Here is a 22,745-nt window from a genome sequence, read left to right as displayed (position 1 = left end):
AACATCTGTGGTCCTACGAGCACGTGTGCTGATTTTAGGAGCGCTCACCAAAATTCCAGCAGATGCTTCCTCCTTCCAACCCTTCCTGCCTCCGGGCCTTTGATTGAATTTTTTTTTCTTATTTTTCCTACTCTGTGTTAAAGCCGAACAGCAGTTGAATGCTATATTTTAATGATATTCATGCCCACCGGAGCACCAAGGTGCACACGCTTTCCGTCTCAGGCCCAAGCGCCAGGCGAAGACGTCAGCTGGGCCCCATCGGCTGTTGCTGCATGCTGTCACTTCCCCATCCCCCTTCGTTGACAGTGAGGATCGGCCACTGGTTCACACTCGTTCACACAGTCGGCCCCTTGTTCACAGGTTGTGTTTCTCCGTACAAAACATTGGGTCAGTGCGGTCAGCAAATGGGTGCATACGTGCAAATGCCAAGTCTGGGAACTGTGTTTTCACAGCGTGCATCTTTAAGGAAAACAACAGACACCTTGGTTTTAATCAGCAAACTCTTCCAACCAAGACCTTCCAGACAATGAATCCTGAAGACATCCAAGAAGACATCGACCTGTAGCAATCCAGCATTTATTAGTGAATCCCTTTGGGCTCCTATATATTTAATGAGCTTCTTTTTAGACCTCAGGCAGATTGTGTGGTGTACGGATGCATCTCAGATGCCAATTTGGTACCAACACTGCTCATATAGAATACGAAATCTGGTCATGTGACATTGGCGTTTTACAACATAGGCTGATTCTTCGCTTTTTAGCATCTACCTCTCCTTTAAACATTCTTTAATGTATCCACACACTTCATTCCATTGAGGTTAGATGCAGGCAGGCATGCCTCAAGATTCTAACATTTCTTTGCACTTTTAATGGAGCCAGGCGTTCATTAGGATCATTATGAGAGGGGGCCACATCCAAGATATATCACTGCATATATTATTAACGATCTGTAAAAAGATTCCCCGCGTCATGACTCTTTTTCTATTTTCATTGGAAGGGTTACTTGGCCTGGTTTGCATTGGCTTATCAAGTATCTATTGGAGGAGAGGTTGGAGTGGGAGACCTGGTAGGTGTGTATGATGTAGAAAGTGTGTATGATTTGTGTGTGTGTGTGTGTGTGTGTGTGTGTGTGTGTGTGTGTGTGTGTGTGTGTGTGTGTGTGTGTGTGTGTGTGTGTGTGTGTGTGTGTGTGTGTGCGTGCGTGCGTGCGTGCGTGCGTGCGTGCGTGCGTGCGTGCGTGTGTGATGAATAAGGACACTCACTGTAAGTCTATGTCATTAAACCTGGATGTTTATTTTAAGGACAGCCCCCATTCACCCTCTATTAATGCCCCTAATGGGCTTTCCTCGACCATACCATCGTATCATCCCATTGACGATATAACATTCCGTGAGCACCTTGAACCAGAGACTGATGATCATTAACCTAGTGACATGCTTCATTCTCGTCTTACTTTGTAGCCTACTGCTGACGCCCTTCGCCGATTGGTTTCCAACTCAACCCAGAGCACTGGCACACTCGATTTGAGGCAAGAGCTGCTACAGACTTTAGAAGACGTAGGAGATTGTCTCTCACCTTTCGTCATAAGAAGCTTGGAGCTGCTGGCGGATTTAGCAGGATCTGCCCTTTGATTCGTCCACTCAGCTGACTTAGCCTACCTTAACGCTTAAACAAATCAGCCGGGAAACCGACAAGGGAAAGCGCAACCTTAGTTTGAAACGCAAATAGAATAGCATGGCAACTATACAACTGCAGAAGACAAAGAAAAAGTAACAAAGATAAGAAAGAATAAGAAAGTCTCGTTGGATAGCTCGGGGTGTTTGTGTGTGCGCGGTTGTTTCTGCTGCAGCCAGTTCTCCTCACCCTCTCGGCCGTGGTTGAGCGTCTTTCCGCCTTGGAGGTGCTGATTTCACACCGCTGTCCTGTCGTGGAAGGTCCGCTCTCTTTTTTTTTACTTTGCCGTGAGACAAACGCCCGAAGATTCAACGAAAACTTTTTTCGAGACTTTTGGATATACTACTTCGATGAAAACGTGGGCTAAAGCCGTTCTCCCGAGGACGAGGAGTCGAAGAAGGACTTTACGAACCTTCACCGTCGGCGACGATGTCGGACAACTCCACTGAATGGACTGAGAACAACACCCGGATAGTTGTTGCGTTGGCCCACAACAGCTATAATTTTCCGGCTCTCATATTCGGGATATTACTGACAATAGTTATCACTGGCGGAAATGTGCTCGTATGTGTTAGTGTGTATTTGGAAAAAGCGTTGAAAACGACAACAAACTATTTTATAGTCAGTTTGGCATTTGCCGACCTACTTCTGGCCATTCTCGTTTTGCCACTTTTTGTTTACACACAGGTAAGCTCTGACCTCCTTGACCCTTCGGCCAATTATATTATTAATATTCGTTAGGCCTATGTTTCTCTACATGATGCCGTGTCCTGGCTACAACCTTACCAAATACAATAAAGATATTATTCATAAGGTTATCTTTTTTGTCTGAGGATAGGGTTTGGCTTAGAACAAATATGGTCTCATTCCGACCTATTGACTAGGATCAAATGTGCATGGGATTAACGACATCAAATCCATCAAACAAGTTAATTATACAAAACCTTGGAAAGAACACACCGTTCAGCACTGTAGCAGCTTCACCTGCTCAATGCCGCAACACTGATAAAGGTCAACCATTTCTGTAACTGGGGATTGTTTATGGATTACATGGAACTTTAAGGAATTGTTGTATTTATCAGAATAAATGTAATTGAATAAAGATAGAAAGATGAATAGATGTACATATATACATATATTATATACATAGACAGATACTGTTGTGCAAATATACAGATGAAAATCAGCGCAAAGAGAAGATCAGTCAGCTAGGGACATATTGTGTCTGCCCTTGGACACTTTGACCTATCATAAGCTCAAGCGGAATGTAACGTTCCTGTTCCAGATTAACAGCAAACAACTTGGTGTCATGAATGTGTGTGCATTTGCTGTCTATCTCCAGTTTCAGGGTGGAGTGTGGACCTTGAACATGGTGGTGTGTGATGGGCTGATGACCATGGATGTGATGCTTTGCACTGCATCCATATTTAACCTCTGTGCCATCAGTGTGGACAGGTCTGTGCTCTTCCACACCTAAAGCCTGCCTGTTTGCTAGGAAATCCCTACAAGAAGTCCATGTTTTTCAGATGAAAATTTGGATAAATTAGATCAGTTGTCGACCCTTCCTGCTTATATATATATATATAAGCTTATATATATATATACATATAAGCAGGAAGGGTCGCCAACCGATCTAATTCATCCAAAGTTTCATCTGCAGCTCGTTCACATGTTTTACTGCTAGACCCAGTTCCAGCATGTCGTCCCAAGTTCCGACAGGGGGTGTGACCCAACTCTTTGATTATCACTCTATGTTACATTCCATGGGTTAATGGGGTGACCCATAACACTCTGTATTCTTCCCCCAGGTTCATCGCCGTGTCCATACCCCTGAACTACAACCGTAAACACGTGGACCACCGTCAGATCGTGCTGCTGTCCGCCACATGGCTCCTGGCCCTGGCCGTGGCCTCCCCCGTCATGTTCGGCATCAACCGCGTGCCCCGGCGCGACCCCAGCGAGTGCAAGCTTGAGGACGACAACTACGTCATCTACTCCTCCGTCTGCTCCTTCTTCATCCCCTGCCCCATCATGCTGCTGCTCTACTTCGCCATGTTCCGGGGGCTGCGGCGCTGGGAGGAGTCCCGCAAGGCCAAGCTCAAGACCAGCATCGAGGTGTGCCGGAAGCTGCAGCACGCCGCCGCCGCCGTCAACGCCGGCAGCGTGGCGGGCGCCCACGGCAACGGGCCGACCGTCAGGGGCACCATCCCCGGCCCGCTCCCCATGCCCCTGCCGCGCATCATCGAGAGGGACCTGGCCCAGACGCGGCTGGAGGAGATGGAGGACTCCATGGAGCCGGAGATCCCTTACCCGCGGCAGTACCGGGAGAACTCTGTCCCGACTCTGACCTACCACCACCAGCACAGGAAGAAGAGGGCCAAGATCAATGGGCGCGAGCGGAAGGCCATGAGGGTCCTCCCAGTTGTGGTGGGTAAGTGGCCTCACCCTCTCTCTCCCGCCTCCCCCCTGAGCAGGTGGGGTTCAGTGGGTCCCCCGTTAGAGGAGGACCATGTCGTTTTGGGAGTTGGGCATCCTACACTTAGGCGTCTTCTTCTGTGGTGAGGATATAGACGCTTTAAGACAGTTAAAGGGAGCTATTGGGAACTATAGGGAACTATAGAGAGCTATAGGGAGCTATAGAGAGCTATAGGGAACTATAAGGAACTATAGGGAACAATAGGGAGCATTAGGTTACAGCCTGGATCCAAGCCCTTTGAATGAAGACCAGGTATCAATCCACCGGTTTCAAGGTTTTGGAAATATGGTTTATTCTACCCTACAGGCGACAGCTGATATTTATTAACTTGTTGATGAAATCTATACGGGGTCTGTAACATGGTATTTGTGTAAACCTGGAAGGATTATCTAAAGTATTTGCGTTGACTGAAATCCTTCGGGCATGTTCCCTGTAATTCTAGTATCAGCCATTTTTAACCTTTATGAATGAATGCCTGGTGTCTGACTCTGGACTGCTGCTTGCTGGTGAATTTATTGCTGCTATTAATGGCTGCAAAGTTTTCATACAGTAAATTCCAAAAGTATCAAATCCCTGAAGGAATGGACTCTGGAATTAGTTTGAGTATTCAGGATTTACAATTAATCAAGATGCACCAGGTATGGCTGCTCATTACTTATTAGTAGGAGGTGAGTCACATGATCTGTCAGCCTATTATAACGACTTTTTGTCTCCATATACATCTTGTTTTAGTGGTAGACTGTTACACAAGAGACAAGGCAGACCTGAGTGCTAGCAAGGAGACAAAAAAAGAAAATAAGCAAGAAGGAATTATTAAAAGAAAGGCTACACTGTTGGAAAGATTGTTTCGCTATTGTTTCAAAGTTAAAAACCTGGCAGGCTGCCTCAGTGATTTACAATTCCACAGTTGAGCCCTTTGATTTGTTAATTCTCAACAGAACAATAAATAGAGCTTGCTTATCAAACTAGGTTGCTTTTGTATTCGGTTGTTATGTATGGGGTCATTTTTATGGCATTATGTGTGCGTATGTATAACAATTGCGTATGGTAAAAAGTTGGAGCAGTGCCGTGAAACTCTAAGTGTAAATTTTCTACCACTTAGTCTACGAGTTAACTTATTTATTTTTTTGGTAGTATTGTTGCAGCAAGTCAATTGATACTCATAAAAGTCTTTGTGTCTTGACCAATTTGCTCAGTCTCTCCTGTTAGTTGAAAAGGAATGATATCATTAGCCGGATTATCCGTCAATCAAACATATCTGAAAAGCGAGCTAGAAATGATGGAGCAAAGTAGTGGTAACTTTACACGTTCAGACGGCAAATAAGTCTGTGAATCAAATAGTTACATGATTGAATAACAGTGGCTTGCTTTTTACCTCTCTAGTCATATCTTCGTGCATATCTTTCTCGCTTTCCAGATATGTTTGATTGACAGATAATCCAGTCAATGACATCCTTCATTTTTAACTAGTGTGGGGAGACTAAGGTGATTGGTTAAGACATGTTTGACAGATAAACTACCAAATAATATCATTCCTTTTCATATAGTGGAAGACAGAGAAAATTGGTCAGGACTGCACAAAGTTGACCCATTTTATGAGGACAAGTCAACCCGCTGCAACATTACTGACACAAAGAAAAAGTTGTGCACTTTTAAGTTAAGCACGTTGTAAACTGATGTGGGGCTGGAGAAAAACGATTGTGAGTAGAGTTTTAGGGCAAAGTAGAATTTTAGGGAACAACTCCTTTCTTTCAGCTACACAAAATATGTTTACAAGTACACAATTTTTTTACAACCTTAATGCATTCAAATAAGCTCATACTGTTGTGAAGTAATGATATGGGAGTCATTAAAACAGACTAATAGTCTTAATTTGGTAACAGAGTAAACACATTTCGTTCTGGCACTTTCATATGTGCCCCAGTTTTCTGCCCTAATGAAGAAAGATATTCACAGTGACATTAATGTTAACAAGTAAATTAAAGTAAGGCAAGGCAAGGCAAGGAAACTTTATTGATATAGCACTTTTCATACCTGAGGCAGACTCAAAGTGCTTCACATATAAACATTGTCATACAATAAAATAAAATAATAGATAAGTAAAAGAAAACATATGCAAAGAAATGGGTAAAATAGAAAGTTAAAAAGGCATTTTAGTATTAAAATAGAAAATAAAGGCAAAGTTAAGAAAGTTAAAAAATGCAATGTATTTAAGATTTAGCAGAAAGCTAAAGCAAGCATAAAAGTCTTCAGTCTTGTTTTAAAGGTGCTCAGAGTTGGGGCAAGTCTTAAATCCTCTGGGAGTTTATTCCAGCCGTTTGTTGCATAGTAACTGTAAAGCAAACAAAACAAAAATAAGTATGAAGGAGAGGAGACCGTAAAGAGTGTATGGTATGTGTGTCTAGTAAATGTGTGTGAACCCACAATAGACTGTAATCACATTTAATTAGCCTCACTACCTTATCATTGTAAGCAAGGAGAGGCACCAGGATTGAATAATTGAGCTTTATAGATGAGCTGAGATTTATGGGCGAGCTGAGATGCATATAGATAAGAAATGGCCGTAAAATTACTGTCTAGCCCAACCGGCTACGCTTTTATCTTTGTTTACTTAGGTAGAATATGCATGTCGACACACATTATTTGCTTTCATTCTTATACACCAAGCCATCCCCCTACCCCAATTGAACTGAAAAAACAAGGATCACTCTCTCTTATTTTGACCCATGTTGACGTGAGAGTATACTGTGAAAGTAGGAAGCTGTGAAAGCGTCACTTTTGGCTGGGGCTCCGGTGAACTAGCGTCATTATCGTTTAAAGCCCTAAATCCAATTATTATGCAACAGTTGTTCCTGAGCACCTCCATTCCTTCCTCCAGAGACTGGCCAACAGATTCAGGTTGGCTCCGCGTGGGTCTATTGACACACTTGACCCACAATTAATATAAATTAATTTAAAAGCGGTAACTAAACACATAGAAAGCGACAGGTCATTTAGGACAGTGGTTTTAATTAACAGCATTTATATAAACCCACTTAGGATGTTTAGCTTGGTTTGGGCATTGCACTGTGTCAAGATTTAGTCTGAACTGACGGGACGAATTAAGTCCTAGCTGCAAATGCTTTTAGTGTGCTGCGGGAACCCTCAACGCAGAATATATTACCAATATTTAATCTGCCACGAATAGAGAGTAAAGTAAATAATAAGACTCACTCTGGACTACAGGACTAATCCACCCCCTCAAAAAAAGATGGCAGTTTCCAAAGTCCCTTATTCAAGACATTGTTTCTCAGGCATAACAGTCGGAGCACTTGACGTTTGTTGGTGAGACAATATCTTAATAAGTGACCACGGATGCCCTGAATCCGTCTTATGCATAAGGATGAGGCCAGCCTGGGCCACTGACAACAGGCTTGTGGTGATTATGCAAAGTCTGCGCAATCTCCCTGAAAGAGAGACCATGCAGTCCATCTACCTCCTACAGCTTGGATAATAAATCATATTACGCATTATATCAGTAACACAGGATGACACTTGAAGGAAATTACTGCAGTTTCCCTGGGATCTAGTGTCATGGGTATGCCACACATATCCTTAATGCCTAGTAATAAATTTGCCTCTGAGCTTGTGAAAAAATACTTTCTATAGACCAACACAAAAGAGCAAATTTCAGTTTATAACTGGAGTATGTACATGTACATTGTTAAGTCATAAAGAAATGACAATAGCAGTAGTAAAAGTCTTTGGTCATTGGTAATTAGTAATTAAGCCTGAAAGTATTTGTCATTATGTGTTGATATTGTTTTATTTGAAACTGCCACAGTGTTTCTAATGCCAGATGTGGTCAGCCTAGGATAGGGTATATTTAGGTTTATGTAGGATTTTAACTTACTACAACTCTCTTGACTATTCTTGTAATGGTGGAGTATTACCTGCAAAGAATCCCATGATGCATTCTGTTGTTCAGACGCTATTGTCCACTCTACCTCTTATCTTGTCAGCGAGATGGGACCAACCGAGGATCGTTGTTATAATATAAATTATGATATACTATTGAATATGTAAACTGAAATTATTTGGTGAATATATGAATAGCATTTCCATACACATAATTCTTTGGTGGAATCAGAACTGCTTCCCCCCATAGTCATGCCCAACCCTCCCCTAGATACCTTACTTAGACAACTATACGGGATATGCAGTTAATATACAACTGCGATGTTTTTTGACATGCTTTGTTTTTTGAGATGTTGTTGCCAGTTGGGATGGGGACTATTTTGCAAAATGTTTTTCAAAACAAAATAACTGCATTATCCATTATAGGTGCATTAAAAAAACAGAAACCCAATACTGAATACTTGTGAGTTGTGACTAGTGTCTGCCGAACTGATAGCCATCTGTTTTGAGCGGAACATTTTCCATGTAGACATCTATCCTGAGGGCTAAAAGGCCAGCACACCTGGCGCCAGAGTGGTAATGGGAAACTGTCTGGTTTTTGTGTCGTGTGTACACAATTTGATTATATGAGTCCTGGTGGTGTACCAAAAGAAAGTGAACCAGAAATACAGATTGTATTGTAAAAGATTCAACCTTTTATTCAAAGAGGGATGTGATTTGGTTGTTTTTCACACACATTATTCTGTTGTTGTCCACAGTATTTGTTTATTGATCTATTTTCACTTTTCAGCTCGAAAATGTCCCCGGCGAGGAAATCCAGATGACCACTGTAGACTTACGACCTTCCTTTGCTCTCTTAATGTCCCCATGCAGGCTGCTTCCTCTTCTGCTGGACTCCCTTCTTTGTGGTGCACACGACCCGTGCCATATGCTCTACGTGTGACATTCCCGCTAGTCTGATGGACATCGTCACGTGGCTGGGCTACGTGAACAGCGCGCTCAACCCCATCATCTACACCATCTTCAACACCGAGTTCAGGAAGTTCTTTAAGAAGTTCCTGCATGGCTTTTGCTGCCATAAGATCTCCCTCTTCCGTGGCTGATGGAAAGTTTGCAGGGATGCTGATGACCCACGCCCCGCGATTATGTCCGTCGACCACCACGGCTGGGATTTATGATTTGATGCTTGAATGGACCCTGTGGTTGGTTAACGGTGGATATATGGTGGTGTAGGATCTGTGCCCTTGGAGGGCCCAAGGCATGTCGGATCTCTTGCGAAGGCGTTGGAAAGGGCTTAGCCGAAGCTGCCCCGTGAAACATCGGCCAAGAAAGGAAAGTCTTTAGGGGTCTATCTGTAATGTTTCTCAGTTCTGAATATTCTTGAAGTGTATTCTGTAATGTTTACATTTAGCTTCGTCCCTGGGTGGAAGAAACTAGAATTACGCGGTTCTTGCAATGCATATTCAATTTTATAATACATATAATGTATGATATATATGTATATCTACATATATATATTTAAAAATGCATGTATTCAATTGTATATTGTAGTTATATGCCTTAAATTTGAGTAATATATTTAAGTCCTCTAAGATATAACACACACAAACACACACATACACAAACTCAATCTCCCACACACGCACACGTACACAATAATTAAATAAGTGTTATATGTGTTATAGAAATCTTTGTACTAGATTGTATTACTGCAATATGTTCATTTTCATAATGTTGTTGTAGAGAACAACAGCAGTGTGCATTTGTTCTGGTGTTAAGTCTGCTTGTGAATGTACCAGCCCTGTACTGGCTTTAAGGGTAGAATAATGGACCCACTTTTGGCCTCGTAATTGTCATAAAGGACAATGTCTACCATTCAGTTTTATTATACGTTGAAGGTCTTGGATATTTAATACTTAATGCAAATCAATGGGCCAAAACAGCATACAGTAGATTATATTATGTCCTATGTAAAGTACATTTGCATGTAAAGGCAAGGTAACTTCGGATTGATAAAGTCTCGAAGGCTACAGTTACACTTGTTGCTTCAACGTGACTTATGCACCAATCTGGATTCACAAAAGTTGCATTAAGCTAACATTTTGGGCGGCTACACTGTCGTAAGTGTGGATGGTAGTCACTCCTGAAAACCCGTACATGAATACTTAAAATGACTTGCAAACCCCTATCAGTTCTTCCTAGGTCATTGGCATATTCTCCTAATTGGGGTCGGAGGTGAAAGCCACTTAGGCTAATGAGTGGCTGCCCACTAACTGATTGAAATCGTCTGCTCTCTCCTAAGCAAGTTTTAACATGTAGTTCAATGTAAAAGTGTAGATATTGTGCGTCAAAACAGCGCTGGCCAGTCATAGGCCTACACCTAGAGCCTTTAGTAATATCATAACAGTAAGGGGACATACATCACAAATGACCTACATATATCCCATTTACTCTCTCTGGACCTCCAAGTACCATCATGTGACACCATGTTGCCTCCCCACGACACGGGTGACCTGACCCACTCCCTGTAATACGATTAATAAGCCTGCCTGTCAATAATCAGCTCCGCACAGCCGCTCCTTCCTACAGACAGACAGCGTTTCACAGACTATAATCAATGGCTACAGTGTTTCGTGTCATTTTATGTTTGTGTCTTTGCCCAAAGGATCACTTGCAACACGAAAAAAGAACAACTCCTGTCATACGTCTTGCTGTTTCTCAGGAGATCCGAAACACAGTTCCGACCCAGAGAGCTTGAATGCAGAACGCAGAGCTGAAATGACAATTGTAACTGCGGCCAAAATCCTGTGCTAGTGGTTTACAGATGTCTGTGATCATCCTACAAGTCTGGGTCTGTGTGTTTGTAAGCTAATGAGTTGCGTGTATACATTTTGTGATATTACAGTACCTTGCCTGCTAAGAACTGTTGGGTTACTGACAGTGCCTATAATGTATGCCATATCCACGTTTTATGTGGAAAGCTTTCTATTAAAGATCCACATCTTTTCAAGCGTTAACTAAGTGTCACTAATGTTCGATTGGCCTAACTAAAATGGCAGGAATTTGATAAGCCTCTTACAGCCAATGGGATTTATGGGGCTCGGGCCGGGCGGGCTGTCTGGTGTTTTTAGCATTAGCTATTTGATGTGCAAGGACACCTCCCACGAGGCAGATATGTAATGAATATATTCGATTGAACTTGAAATGGATTTATATTTTATGGAACCATCATTGAGATAAATTGACTGTATTAAATCAAGTATGTTTAAGTACTTTTCACAGTTGGTAGCACAGTTGGTAGACCTCCTTAAGAAATACTGGGGAGGAGGGCAATGGAAATTCTTGCAAACATGAACATAATATTGCTTGCATTGCCATTGGGACTCAGTAGACCCGCAAACTGTGTTAACCGAAGACAAGACTGAGACTTTAATCAAGCAGCAGTTGATTTGATTAGTTGATTCTGTTTAAGGTTCATAATTGTTCAATCGAATGACAGATAAATACAACACACTAAAGGGCAGGGTCTCTCATTTCAAATGTGGCCATCGGTGCAGAACACTGGAACTACATACAACCAAGGCAACCACAGGCATTCATAGAAAATCTATTAGATTATGTATCGATTTTTTAAAATCATTCTATAGTGTCAAACTAGCAGTAGTAAAGTTGTAAGTCAGCTAAATTAAAAGGCCTGGAAATACATTGAAATATATATATATAGATTAATAGCCACTTTTCATTCTTCCCAAAATAATGATATAAACTGAGTGATACATTTAACGGCATCCGGAAGTGTAGACATTTGCAAGAATAAAATGGCAAGGAAAGTCTACCAATCAAGTCCACATTGATTGAACGTCTTTCCCCCCCTGACGGCTGTTTGAGGCCAGCTGAGGGACCTGCACTCTCATTAATAGCAGCAGCAGCAGCGTTCTAAAAATACACACACAAATAGTGGGGTGAAGGAGCACATGGGTCAAAAACACACCCTTGGATTTAGTGTGTGGTGTCTTTAGGCTGCTGGCTCTCTCTGGGTAGTATAGCAGTAGGAACAGCCCAATCAGCCAGAGAGCGTTCCTTAAGCCACAGGCCAGTATGGGTTTCCCAGAGTAGAGAAGAGGTCAGTGAGTCAGGGAGAGATTTGGGCCAGCCCGGTAAGCTGTATCCCATAATGAACCCTCTTCTGGCTATACATCAATCACATTAACGTATCCATACGGTAATGGACATCCCCAGGACAAGGTACTCTGGTGTCTTTATTAAAACGACGGAGGTATGTGGGCCATGCTTTATACACATTACTTTTTGCCTCCCGGTACCAGAGGTACATTGGAATCTCTTGGAGGTGGAGGTATGTGGGGCATATTTTATTAGGGCATGAGCTAATGGGCTCAGAGTTGGAGTCCAGCATGAGCGATTGGTTCTAGTCCCCTGGTGCTCGAGTTGTTCCTATTCTTCAGTCTGGGATTCACCCTGTAAATAAAAAAACAAACTGTGTTACTTGATGTAGGGAGGGCCATATTTAGTTTAAAAATATATATATGAATGCGATATACTATTATATGACATATAATATGTATAGTATATCTATATTCCGTATATATCATTGCATCTACAGTTTAACCCAATTGTACTGTAGAGGCAATGGCATTGGATATTATATTCATATTTGACCACAATGTGTTGTAATGTCAGTTGGTGACTTAAAAGGCGCTTATCATTTTTTAAATAATAATAAATTAGAGTTATAAATATATATTTAAACAAATGTATAAATTATAATAATAAACCATTTGGTAGAAGGTCTCATCCAAAGAGTCAATATCCTGGGTGTATTCTTAGCATTGAGGACCCCAGTGGGAGTCAAACCCCGAAACTTGTGACAGCTGGCATGGCACTGTTATTTGCCCTACAAGCTGAGGTACACAGAACTTGGTCAATATATTATCACTAGTTAGCCGTCTTACTTATCCATTAGCTATTGCTAGTACAAAAGTATTGACATATCCATATCACCTATTGTGAAAAATACATGAAAAAAAATCTGTTCTGGAAAGAAAAAACTGTGAATAACTAACCTTTGTAGCACCCTGTGCCATAAGAGCTTCCAACTCCTGAGTCCAGCCGATAGCCTGGGCCAGCGCCCCCACCCCAGTGACCACATCCCCCAGCTGGGTCACATCGGTGGGCCGCAGCGAGCCCCAGGTGAAGGGCCCGACAGAATCCCTATTGATGAGCAGGCGAGGAACCGAGCTGCGCACTGCTCCAGCTAGACTTGCAAAGGGCTCCACCTAGTGTGGACAAAAAAGTACTACAGTAATTCAAGATGACATATATACAGTATATTATTGCAATTTTGGATGGTTTTTACAGAATAAGATTTGGGGACCGATTCCAACGAGTGAAAGTTGTTTATACCTCCAGAGATGTTCCCATAATAATGAGAAGGTCGGCCAGTGGGAAGTCTCTGATGTACTTGAAGAAATTATTTGGGAGTTCCTCTCCAAAAAATACTATATCAGGCTTCACCACACCTTTGCATGTGGGGCACTTGGGGACTGTCCCCTTCATCACATCTGACTACCAGGAGAAATGACAAGAGCGGGAAGGAAATCCAAATCCATGAAAGGGAGTATAATGCACACATTTGCGAGAGACATTATAAGTCCAGTCAAAGTATCACAGAGCGTTAAAATCCATCACCGATTTCAAAAAGGCATACAAACTGTTACCCCTCAATACCTACACTTGCAAACACTGACTGTTTATAGACCACTGTGTTCAGTCTGTTGTTTATGCCATTGTCCTATGTCTGACGTGCTATGTTACTGTTTTGTGCCGTGTGTAAATGTGACGTGTGATGTGCCTTGTTCCTGTTACAATTAATATATGCTGCAGAACAGGAACCTGCTGGAAAGTATATTGCGTGAGGCCCGTTTTAAATTGTAACTTTGATACCTTTAATACTTTCCTGCATAATAAAAAAATAAAATAAAAAATAAATAAAAATCACGAGCCAGTCATATAGGTTTGTGACTCACGCGAAGGTCCTGGCCCTCATAGGTCCTCCTGCAGACGGTGCATGTGGCGGTGGCAAACGTACCGTGGGCCTCCACCAGCCTCTCAGAGGGGATACCGGCCACTGCGTGTGAACACCCAACAACATAAGTCTATGGCCACCACCCAGCACTGGTGTTTACATAGGCACTTGCCCTGCAAGTGATTACACAACATGCATTAGCACTGTCTAATACAATAAATGCAAAAACAAAATAAATCAATTTACATCTTTCCAAGCCGTCGATATTCTGTGTGTACATCCTGAGAAGTTGACCTTTGTCTTGAAGTAGGCGCACAAAATAGTGTGTGAGATTGGGCTGGTAGTTCCCTGGATAGAGCTCCTTGGCCAGGGCGAAGAACGGCAGTGGGTTGTGATGGAAGTAGTTGATCTCGAATATGGCCTCTGCATAAGGCAGGTCATACCGCTGGAGGTTGTCATAGAGACCACTCCCTGGGGATCTGTGCAGTGAAGAACACATTAGGGATGCCACAAGGCTTCGAGGGAATATTCCTATTTATCAAGTACAAAGATACTTAAGTTATGTATCAGGGCTAAGAGTTTGAAAGAACACAAACCCATTTTACCCTATTTCAGTGATACTTAAGGGAGGGAAGTGGGTGGTGATGTGGGGGGGGGGGGCTTGGGGGTAAACTGTTTCTTTGTTAGTACCTTGTTTCACAGAATGTTTCGATTTCACTTCATGTATGAGGCGTACTGTATATCTGTTGTGCTCAAAATCTCAAAAATAAATCTTATATTTTTTAAATCTAACCCTAGCCTATATTAAAAAAAAGAGTTTGAAAGAACACATGTATAAAGATCGAGCTGCCAGGTGCACGCTACCTGAAATCTGGAATGCCGCTCGGAGTGCTGATCCCAGCCCCGGCCATAACCACTATTCTATTGAAGCTTTTCTCCTGTATTCTCCTAGCGATGTCCTCTAGCGTCTGCTGTTTGACGTCTGCACCGCCGTCGCCCCGGGACAAAAGTCCCCGGAGGACATTCCACCCGGGACTGTTCAGTCAGTGGAGAAAACAAGACGGCTGCAGGAGTACGTATGCCATAGTGTAATCAGGCCGTTTTCTTCATCCTATGAAATCTGAACGTTCAGACATCCACTTGAGGAATCCACGGCTGAGTGGCAGCCAAGCCTATAGATTCTGGCTTGCAATGAGGGGCAGGCTAACAGTGTCCTATACATATTAGACTATATAATGCATGTGAATGATAGACAAACACAAGCAAGCAAATGAACCCCATAATTAATACATGTGTGAGACATATGCATAGTTTGAGGTTGCATTGCATGGACCTACTGTAAAGCATGCTGTCACCAGAATAAATACTAACTACAATACTATATCTATTTACCTGAAAAGACCTTGCTTGAGTGCAGCTGAACCTTGCGATTTAGATGTATTCTTCAGCCCATAACTTGTGGAGCAGAGAGGGTGAACTGCGAATAACAAACAGAATGACTCTTTAACAACTTTAGTCAAAGTAATGTTTAATCTGAAAATGCGCACTGATTCAATGAGGATCTGACCTTTTACAGAGAAAACACCAATTCTTCTGGAACTTGGAGTGCGATATAAACAAACTCTACAACTAAATGGTGATCTCAACGACAAATAGCTGATTAAATAAGCCATAATTGAGTGACAAGGGCAGTTTCGACCATTGACAGTCAAGTCAACCCAGTCAACATTGGCTGCACAATGTCAGTCTATGTTTATCTACCTTTGACCTCATAGCCATGCGCAGGGTACTTGTTATTTACAAATCCAAGTCTTAACCAACTTTGAATAATTTTTATTCTATTATTTAATATTTTTAACGTATAGATAAGTACAATGAATTGACCTAAATGAAAAAGTAAACGGTGAGCTATGTGGCTACGACAACACCGTAGAACAATTGTACACGCCTCTCGCGTTTCCCAGAATTCGTTGCGTTCCGTAGATCGACACAGCAGAAGAAGCACTAGCTAGTTTGCTAGCATTTCACTAGCTAACGTCACATTTCTTAACACACAGCGGAGGAAATACCCAACTATTGAAAATGAAGGACGTTACCGGGTACCTCAAGCAACAGCAGAGCACCAACCCGGAGATGGCAGCAGAATGGCACATGCTGGAGGAATTCTACAACAAAAAGTAGAGTACACAATATGCTAGCCCAAAAATGTTAGCTTATGTTAGCACTTCCATTCAGATTGCACGCTGAGTCATGTACAAGGCTATCGCTGTCTTAGCTAGCCCTGTGTTATCCATCGTTATTATGTTCCTTCATGATCATTAAGGACTGTTTTTCAACTTTGACGGAAGGGTTCAACCTTGCTGAAACCAAGACACATGATCAGCTGTATTTCTAGCTGTCTATGATGGTGTCTCCAAGCGAAACAATACTGGCTGTCCCTCGCCTACCTTACTTTGGAGAACAGCGTTTTATTTAACGATGTTTAGGGTTAAATTGACTAGAATCTTCTCAGATCAATTCAAGTATTAAAGTAAAGAACGAGTGAGCCTATTTCCCATATAATACCGACGTCATTCTGTCTTAAAGGCAACTGGGTTGGCCAATTCTGTAGTTTTGGGGTTTACCCAATTTGACACAGTGTTTATGATTATTAAGCTGATGTAGACATGATTGCTGAATGGCATACCCTGGTCAAAGAAGTTAACACCAGGGTATGGTTTATTTTGGTTGCTTGTGTGCCAGTGTAGGCCGAGAGTAGTCCTATAACTATTCTCTTACCGTCACCATATTGTGCTAAATGTACTCATTGTCTTTATTGTCAATGACAGGTTGTGGCATCAGCTGACTCTGAAGTTGACCGACTTCGTGAAAGATCCTTGCTTTAAAACGGGGGATGGTCTTATACAGGTAACTAAACAATATGGTAATAATACAATGAGCTCATCATACAGTATTTGTTTACCGTGTGATTCAAAATAATAGTACCAAGGAACATTCATTTATGCAGGTTTACGCCATTTTTTCACCTGTATATAGCACTTTAATGCAAATAAATATGAATAGATTGTGAACTTAGATTTTATATTTTTCTTTTCCAGCTTTATGACAATTTCTTGAGTGACTTCGAACACAGGTATGGTAAATGAGGCAATTAACCCCAAAAATATGCCTGACACTAGTATAACAACCATTATTGGCTTAATTTTGTCAGTTCTTTATATGGATAATTATTCTTGCTAAACTAGTTGTTTAATCTCAACAGAATCAATCCATTGTCTTTAATGGAGATCATACTCTTTGTTGCCCGACAGATAAAAGGTGAGGGGATCTAAACACACTAATGGTGGCTTTTAGAAAATATTTTTTGATATTCCGTCAAGAATTTAACAAATGTGTTTATTTTCAGATCCTAAAGAGGCCATCACTTTCCTTGAGAAGACCAGGGAAAAGGTGAGCAGACTTGCTGAATGATGGACTGAAGTACACATACAAAAAAACACATACATGCACATCTGTACTCCTTACCAAGTAGAAAACGCATTTAATAAACCACCTCTTGTCCAGGTTAAGAGCAGCGAGGAGGCCGTCATCCTCTGCAAGACGACTATCGGCAGTCTAAAACTGGAGATCAACGACCTTCCAGCCACAAAGGTAAAGCACAGGTCTAAACTGAGTTTCAGGAGGTTTCACTATGTCACTAATGCCTTTTTTCTTTTAATGAAATCTTTATTTCAAAATACAAATGAAAAGGCAAAAGTTTGACATATTTGTTAAATAATAATATACAAAAAATACACTATACCTAGTATATACATACTTGCAAAATGTAGATACAGAGAAGTGTATAGACAAAAAGAGAGAAGAAAATACCAAAAAAGACCAGAAATAACGATTAGAATAAGAACAGTTAGGGAAATGTTCCCATGGTTACAATACAAACACCCAGCCAGCTGTTAAATTTGGCAACAACTAATGCCTTTCGAAAGACTCAATTGCTCCTCTTCTCCCTTCTAGAAAATCATCGAGGAGGTGGAGGAAATCCTCAACAACTTGCCAGGAGTGACCTCTGTCCACGGCCGCTTTTATGATCTGTCTAGCAAATACTACCGCATCATTGGCAACCACGCCTCCTACTACAAGGATGCCCTCCGCTACCTCGGCTGTGTGGACATCAAGGACCTGCCAGGTGAGGCCCAGAAGGGCCTGTTGTAGGGCTGAACGATTCATCAAATTCAAACCGATATCGCAATGTAATAGAACGCGATAAGCAAATGGCAAAGGCTTTTTTTTAACTGTTACTGACTGGAGATCAGTAATATTCGTATTTATTTTAATTTTACAATTCAATAGTTAAATAAAGATGTTATATATACAATTCATGCATCATTTCATCTCGACATATAGGCCTGGCCTATGTTGACTGTTTTCTGCTTCCAATGTTGTGTTGGTCATACTACAGAATGATTTATGGCTTGTTTAGTGAATAATACAGAATATACAAAAGAAAAATAATCGCATACTAAATCGCAATCGCAATATTGGTCAAAATAATTGCAATTGGATTACTTCCTCAAATCGTACAGCCCTACCCTGTTGTACGTGTATAATATCGCCGTTGGTGTGTAGACTGCTTTGAATGCTTACCTCCTCGATTCAACAGAAACGGAGAAGCAAGAGAGAGCGTTCACGCTGGGACTGGCCGGACTCTTGGGAGAGGGGGTTTACAACTTTGGAGAGTTGGTAGGTTTAATTGCACCCATTGGTCAACTGGTTTCTGCATGGATAAGGACATTTATGAATCGAGTCGCTGAATACCTTGTTCCATATCTGTGCAGCTGATGCATCCCGTACTGGAGTCCCTACGGAGCACGGACAAGCAGTGGCTCATAGACACCCTCTATGCCTTCAATGGGGGCAATGTGGAGAAGTTCCAGAGCTTCAAGTCTGCCTGGGGCGCGCAGGTAATTCATTTTTGACATCAGTGTTTAGTACTAAAAATAGGACATTATTATGGATAAATGAATATGGGTATTTATTCTCCGGTTAAAATGCAACTCTTTATTTCAATCAATGCACTAACATGAACGTTGATGTTATTCGTTTTGCATATGGATTTATAGAAAGATTTTGGAACATTAGATAGTTATTTCCTACCAAATAAACGTTCTGTAATAGTCTCTCTCTTACAGCCTGACCTGGCAACAAACGAGTCCAAGTTGATGCAGAAGATCCAGCTGCTCTGTGTGATGGAGGTACAATAAACCTGAACATGAGCAATGGAAGAGCGCTGGCAGTGCCCACAATTTCACTTTACACAGCCATCGTCCATAAAATGTTCTGTGTAACACAAAAAATAATCCCTTTTCAGATGACCTTTACCCGCCCAGCCACCAACAGGCAGCTGACCTTCGCTGAAATTGGTCAGAGTGCCAAAATCCCAGTCAATGAGGTCAGTCAAGTAGTATTTCAACTTTAAATGTTGTATCTGTTCTAAGTCTGTTCTAAACTTCATAGAAAAAAATAGACTTTGTGAGATATGGTGCTGGAATAGGTTACACCTGTGTGAATCTACACACGGCATCTAGAGATGTAGACCCTATTGATGGTCAATGGTCTTGGTGTTCACCCCTCACTATTGCAGTCAGAATAAACCCTATTTGGCATAGTTACACTTAAACCTGTGGTGTCTGTGTGCGGCTTCCCTGCAGGTGGAGCTTCTGGTGATGAAGGCTCTCTCTGTGGGCCTTATCAAAGGCAACATCGATGAGGTGGACCAGAAGGTCCAGATGACCTGGGTACAGCCAAGAGTACTGGATCTACAGCAGGTAAACATCTGCCTTTTTTTCTCATGTACATTTAGTGAGTGGGGTGCATGTTCTTGTGCAATATTTGCATTTTGAACATACTTCAGGAACTGACCCAGGATTGTAAAATGTAGACATTTTCCTTTTTTTCAAAGGAATACAAATCGAACAATACTGGCTTTATAGCATTTACTCTTGCATGAGTGGAAAAAACGGCATAACCACTTGTAAACAATAAAAATGAAAAAGGCTGCGGTTGAATATGGGTCCAGCATTAGTCTACACAAATACATTTTCGTATTTTACACATCCCAGCCTAGGGAAAGCTTATGAATGCGAGTTAAATACGAAAGTCACTCTACTGAGTAAACCTCTGAGTAATTCCCCATCCTGGTGGAGAATATTCTTTCTAATGGCTCTTCCAGTGATGTTATTGCGGAGGGTAGGCTGGACTCGTGCACAATTAGACATGCCTCACGCCACAAGGTGCTCCCCAGGGTGCTGGTGTCATCATAATAATAGCTGCCCAAGATACAGAGGCTCCTTTGGGAGTGAGCTGCAACTGTGTGGCCAGATTAGGCTGTCAGCTCGGTTGTGGATATTAGTTGTGAAGGCATTTTCAACTGTAAGCAGAACCCTTGCAATTGTTACCTTCATGTTTTCACACGGGCCAAAGCAACACCCCCCCCCCCCCATTCCTATATTTGACTTATATGTATAATTAAAGCCTGTACGTACTGTGTCTGCATTTTAATTGTGCAGTGAGTTACCATCTGCTTTGCGAGTAGCAACAGATGTTGCACTAGTAATTCGGTGGTGTCAAAGTTGCCGTTGTCGTTGCAAACCGATCTTCCTTTCCGAGGATTGATGACCTGATGCATCTACTGGTTTTAATCCACCCTCACGTTTTGGCACGCCGTTCCAGATCAAGGGCATGAAGGAGCGTCTGGACTTCTGGTGTGAAGACGTCAAGAACATGGCCATGTTGGTGGAGCAACAGGCCCACGACATCCTCACCTAAGGGAGTCTTAAGGCTCAGCCCTTTTCTTTCCCTTTTGCTACAGTTATTTATACTTGTATCAAAAAGGAACCGTCTCTGTTTATTCCCCTGATAGGTGGAAGGTTGCATCCAGTTATTTCATTTTTGTATTTTCATCTTTTTTTTTTCTTTTCTTTTTGCTGTACGCATTCATATCCAAACATTTAATTGAACTGTACACTGTATTTTACAAATAAAGACTGGTCTGAACAAAATCCTAAATAAATAACTTTAAATAGTTTTCAGAAAATGAGTCAAATATCTTTTATATTTGAGTGGAAACCATGAAATGTGCCTCCCCATTTTTTGGTCTATGGATGTTTCCCCAGTACTGCCTGCTTACTTACTATAGATTGTAAAATTAAACACTCTTGTACATCATAAATTGGTTACAAAAATATTATTTGAATAAATATGAAATGTCATTACAATCCTTTAGTTATCCTCGACCCCATTGCTGTTCTGTTTTAGGTTTTTATATTCTTGTTCGACCTTGAATCAAATCCATTACTACTAGCTATTAAAAATCGAGAGATCTATGTGGCATTCTGGAAATAGCTTCTTAACTATTCTCATATTACCAAACTGCCTAATTTGACATTCTTAAACATGAGGGTTGACACTATAATAGTCTAGATTTCGTTTAGTCATCTTATTCTGAATAGGATTTTATTTCTGAGCATTGTTTAACAGTGTGCACATGTCTGCATCCTTGTGTATATGCAGGGTAGTTAAATTGTTTCCACATTTGTCATTACTGCTTTGATATAAAATGCTAATCTGAGGAGTGAGATTCCTTACCGTGCATCCCTATTGGTTATTTTAAACACGGAATAAAAAATGTTATTTATATTTCAGGCTGTTGAAAGGTTTGTGAAATGTAGTTTAAAAACTGGAATATCCACAAATTTGGGTCGTAAATATAATAAAATGGTTTAAACGATTAAGTTGACATCAAATTATCAATAGAGATAACAGTTATCTATATCTGCTATTATGCTATTCCAGATATTTCAGATGTAGGATTTATAAGATATAAATCCTTCAGCAATTTTAATTATTCAGCAGTTAGCATCAGACTTACAGATTTACACAGATGCTTATATCCATAGCGACTTACAATAATTACATTTGTCAGAAGAAAGAAACATATTGCTGTCGGTACAGGAAGAAATAGAGAAGCAAGTGTCAGGCACTCAATCAGATGGCATTAAGACGTGTAACAGCATTTTGCACTTTAACAGGAATTATTGACTTAAGTACTTTGAGTATGTATACACAGTACACATCTGGTTGAACAATTGTAAAAAGAAAAAAAGGGCTACATCTTATTATATCTTGCACATTCAAGCTGTTTTCACTTGTACATAACTCATCATACGGTGCATTCCCTGATTGAGATGGAGTGCCATGAGCTCCGACAGATGGACAGTTCAATAACAACGATTTCCAATACCATCACTTATCTTGTTCTCTTGAGATAGGCTCACTGAAGGACCGTGCCTTTTTTAATGACATGATACAGCCCCCCCTCCCCCTACCATGGTCAGACAGGTTTGTGACATTAGAAAAACCAAAGGGCTGACTTTAATAAAACATGGGCAGGAAGGAAGATGTAGGTCATGGGCTGCATCTCCCGGTAAACTGGCTGATTTATGACAAGGAATCGGCGTTGCACCTCAGTAAATTACGTCCCAAGTGACGGCCACAGCTCACTGGTTTGCCTATGAGACCACAATTGAAAGGTGGACATCAATCCATCACAGGCCTTCTGATTGGCAAGAGATCGATAGACACACAGACTGCTAGTTAT

General features: G+C 41.4%; 3 protein-coding genes across 3 annotated transcripts; 2 read left to right on the top strand and 1 right to left on the bottom strand.

The window, feature by feature from the left end:
* The first annotated feature begins 1,847 nt into the window (after window positions 1–1,847).
* On the top strand, window positions 1,848–9,472 carry drd4b (dopamine receptor D4b). Its single transcript, XM_056608616.1, has 4 exons — window positions 1,848–2,360; window positions 3,016–3,128; window positions 3,482–4,104; window positions 8,920–9,472. Exons 1-4 carry the CDS (start codon window positions 2,103–2,105, stop codon window positions 9,147–9,149), a joined length of 1,224 nt encoding a protein of 407 aa, XP_056464591.1. The 5' UTR covers window positions 1,848–2,102; the 3' UTR covers window positions 9,150–9,472.
* Window positions 8,725–16,040, bottom strand: sirt3 (sirtuin 3). The gene is made up of 8 exons (XM_056608619.1): window positions 15,657–16,040; window positions 15,482–15,566; window positions 14,954–15,124; window positions 14,336–14,568; window positions 14,091–14,191; window positions 13,468–13,629; window positions 13,128–13,340; window positions 8,725–12,522 (listed from the first exon to the last, which is right to left on the bottom strand). The coding sequence occupies exons 1-8, from the start codon at window positions 15,760–15,762 to the stop codon at window positions 12,499–12,501; spliced, it is 1,095 nt and encodes a 364-aa protein (XP_056464594.1). The 5' UTR covers window positions 15,763–16,040; the 3' UTR covers window positions 8,725–12,498.
* Window positions 16,007–21,872, top strand: psmd13 (proteasome 26S subunit, non-ATPase 13). The gene is made up of 13 exons (XM_056608618.1): window positions 16,007–16,266; window positions 16,918–16,996; window positions 17,188–17,222; window positions 17,352–17,407; window positions 17,496–17,539; window positions 17,654–17,740; window positions 18,104–18,275; window positions 18,750–18,829; window positions 18,925–19,050; window positions 19,279–19,341; window positions 19,458–19,538; window positions 19,798–19,914; window positions 20,819–21,872. Exons 1-13 carry the CDS (start codon window positions 16,172–16,174, stop codon window positions 20,912–20,914), a joined length of 1,131 nt encoding a protein of 376 aa, XP_056464593.1. The 5' UTR covers window positions 16,007–16,171; the 3' UTR covers window positions 20,915–21,872.
* The last annotated feature ends 873 nt before the right edge of the window (window positions 21,873–22,745 follow it).

This window comes from Gadus chalcogrammus, chromosome 14 (assembly GCF_026213295.1).
Source record: "Gadus chalcogrammus isolate NIFS_2021 chromosome 14, NIFS_Gcha_1.0, whole genome shotgun sequence".
Taxonomy (NCBI): Eukaryota; Metazoa; Chordata; class Actinopteri; order Gadiformes; family Gadidae; genus Gadus; species Gadus chalcogrammus.
The sequence above is the reverse complement of the archived record's forward strand: the minus strand, read 5'-3'. Positions and strand labels throughout refer to the sequence as shown.

Excerpts from the sequence above, each read along its gene's own strand:
- drd4b (XM_056608616.1), top strand. The coding sequence starts at position 2,103 with ATGTCGGACAACTCCACTGAATGGACTGAGAACAACACCCGGATAGTT. Across the intron at positions 3,129-3,481 it reads TGTGCCATCAGTGTGGACAG|GTTCATCGCCGTGTCCATAC; the intron begins GTCTGTGCTCTT and ends TTCTTCCCCCAG. Across the intron at positions 4,105-8,919 it reads GGTCCTCCCAGTTGTGGTGG|GCTGCTTCCTCTTCTGCTGG; the intron begins GTAAGTGGCCTC and ends GTCCCCATGCAG.
- psmd13 (XM_056608618.1), top strand. The coding sequence starts at position 16,172 with ATGAAGGACGTTACCGGGTACCTCAAGCAACAGCAGAGCACCAACCCG. Across the intron at positions 17,540-17,653 it reads TTGAGAAGACCAGGGAAAAG|GTTAAGAGCAGCGAGGAGGC; the intron begins GTGAGCAGACTT and ends CCTCTTGTCCAG. Across the intron at positions 18,830-18,924 it reads TTTACAACTTTGGAGAGTTG|CTGATGCATCCCGTACTGGA; the intron begins GTAGGTTTAATT and ends ATATCTGTGCAG.
- sirt3 (XM_056608619.1), bottom strand. The coding sequence starts at position 15,762 with ATGGCTTATTTAATCAGCTATTTGTCGTTGAGATCACCATTTAGTTGT. Across the intron at positions 15,567-15,656 it reads TGGTGTTTTCTCTGTAAAAG|TTCACCCTCTCTGCTCCACA; the intron begins GTCAGATCCTCA and ends TGTTATTCGCAG. Across the intron at positions 12,523-13,127 it reads TGGCACAGGGTGCTACAAAG|GGTGAATCCCAGACTGAAGA; the intron begins GTTAGTTATTCA and ends TTTTATTTACAG.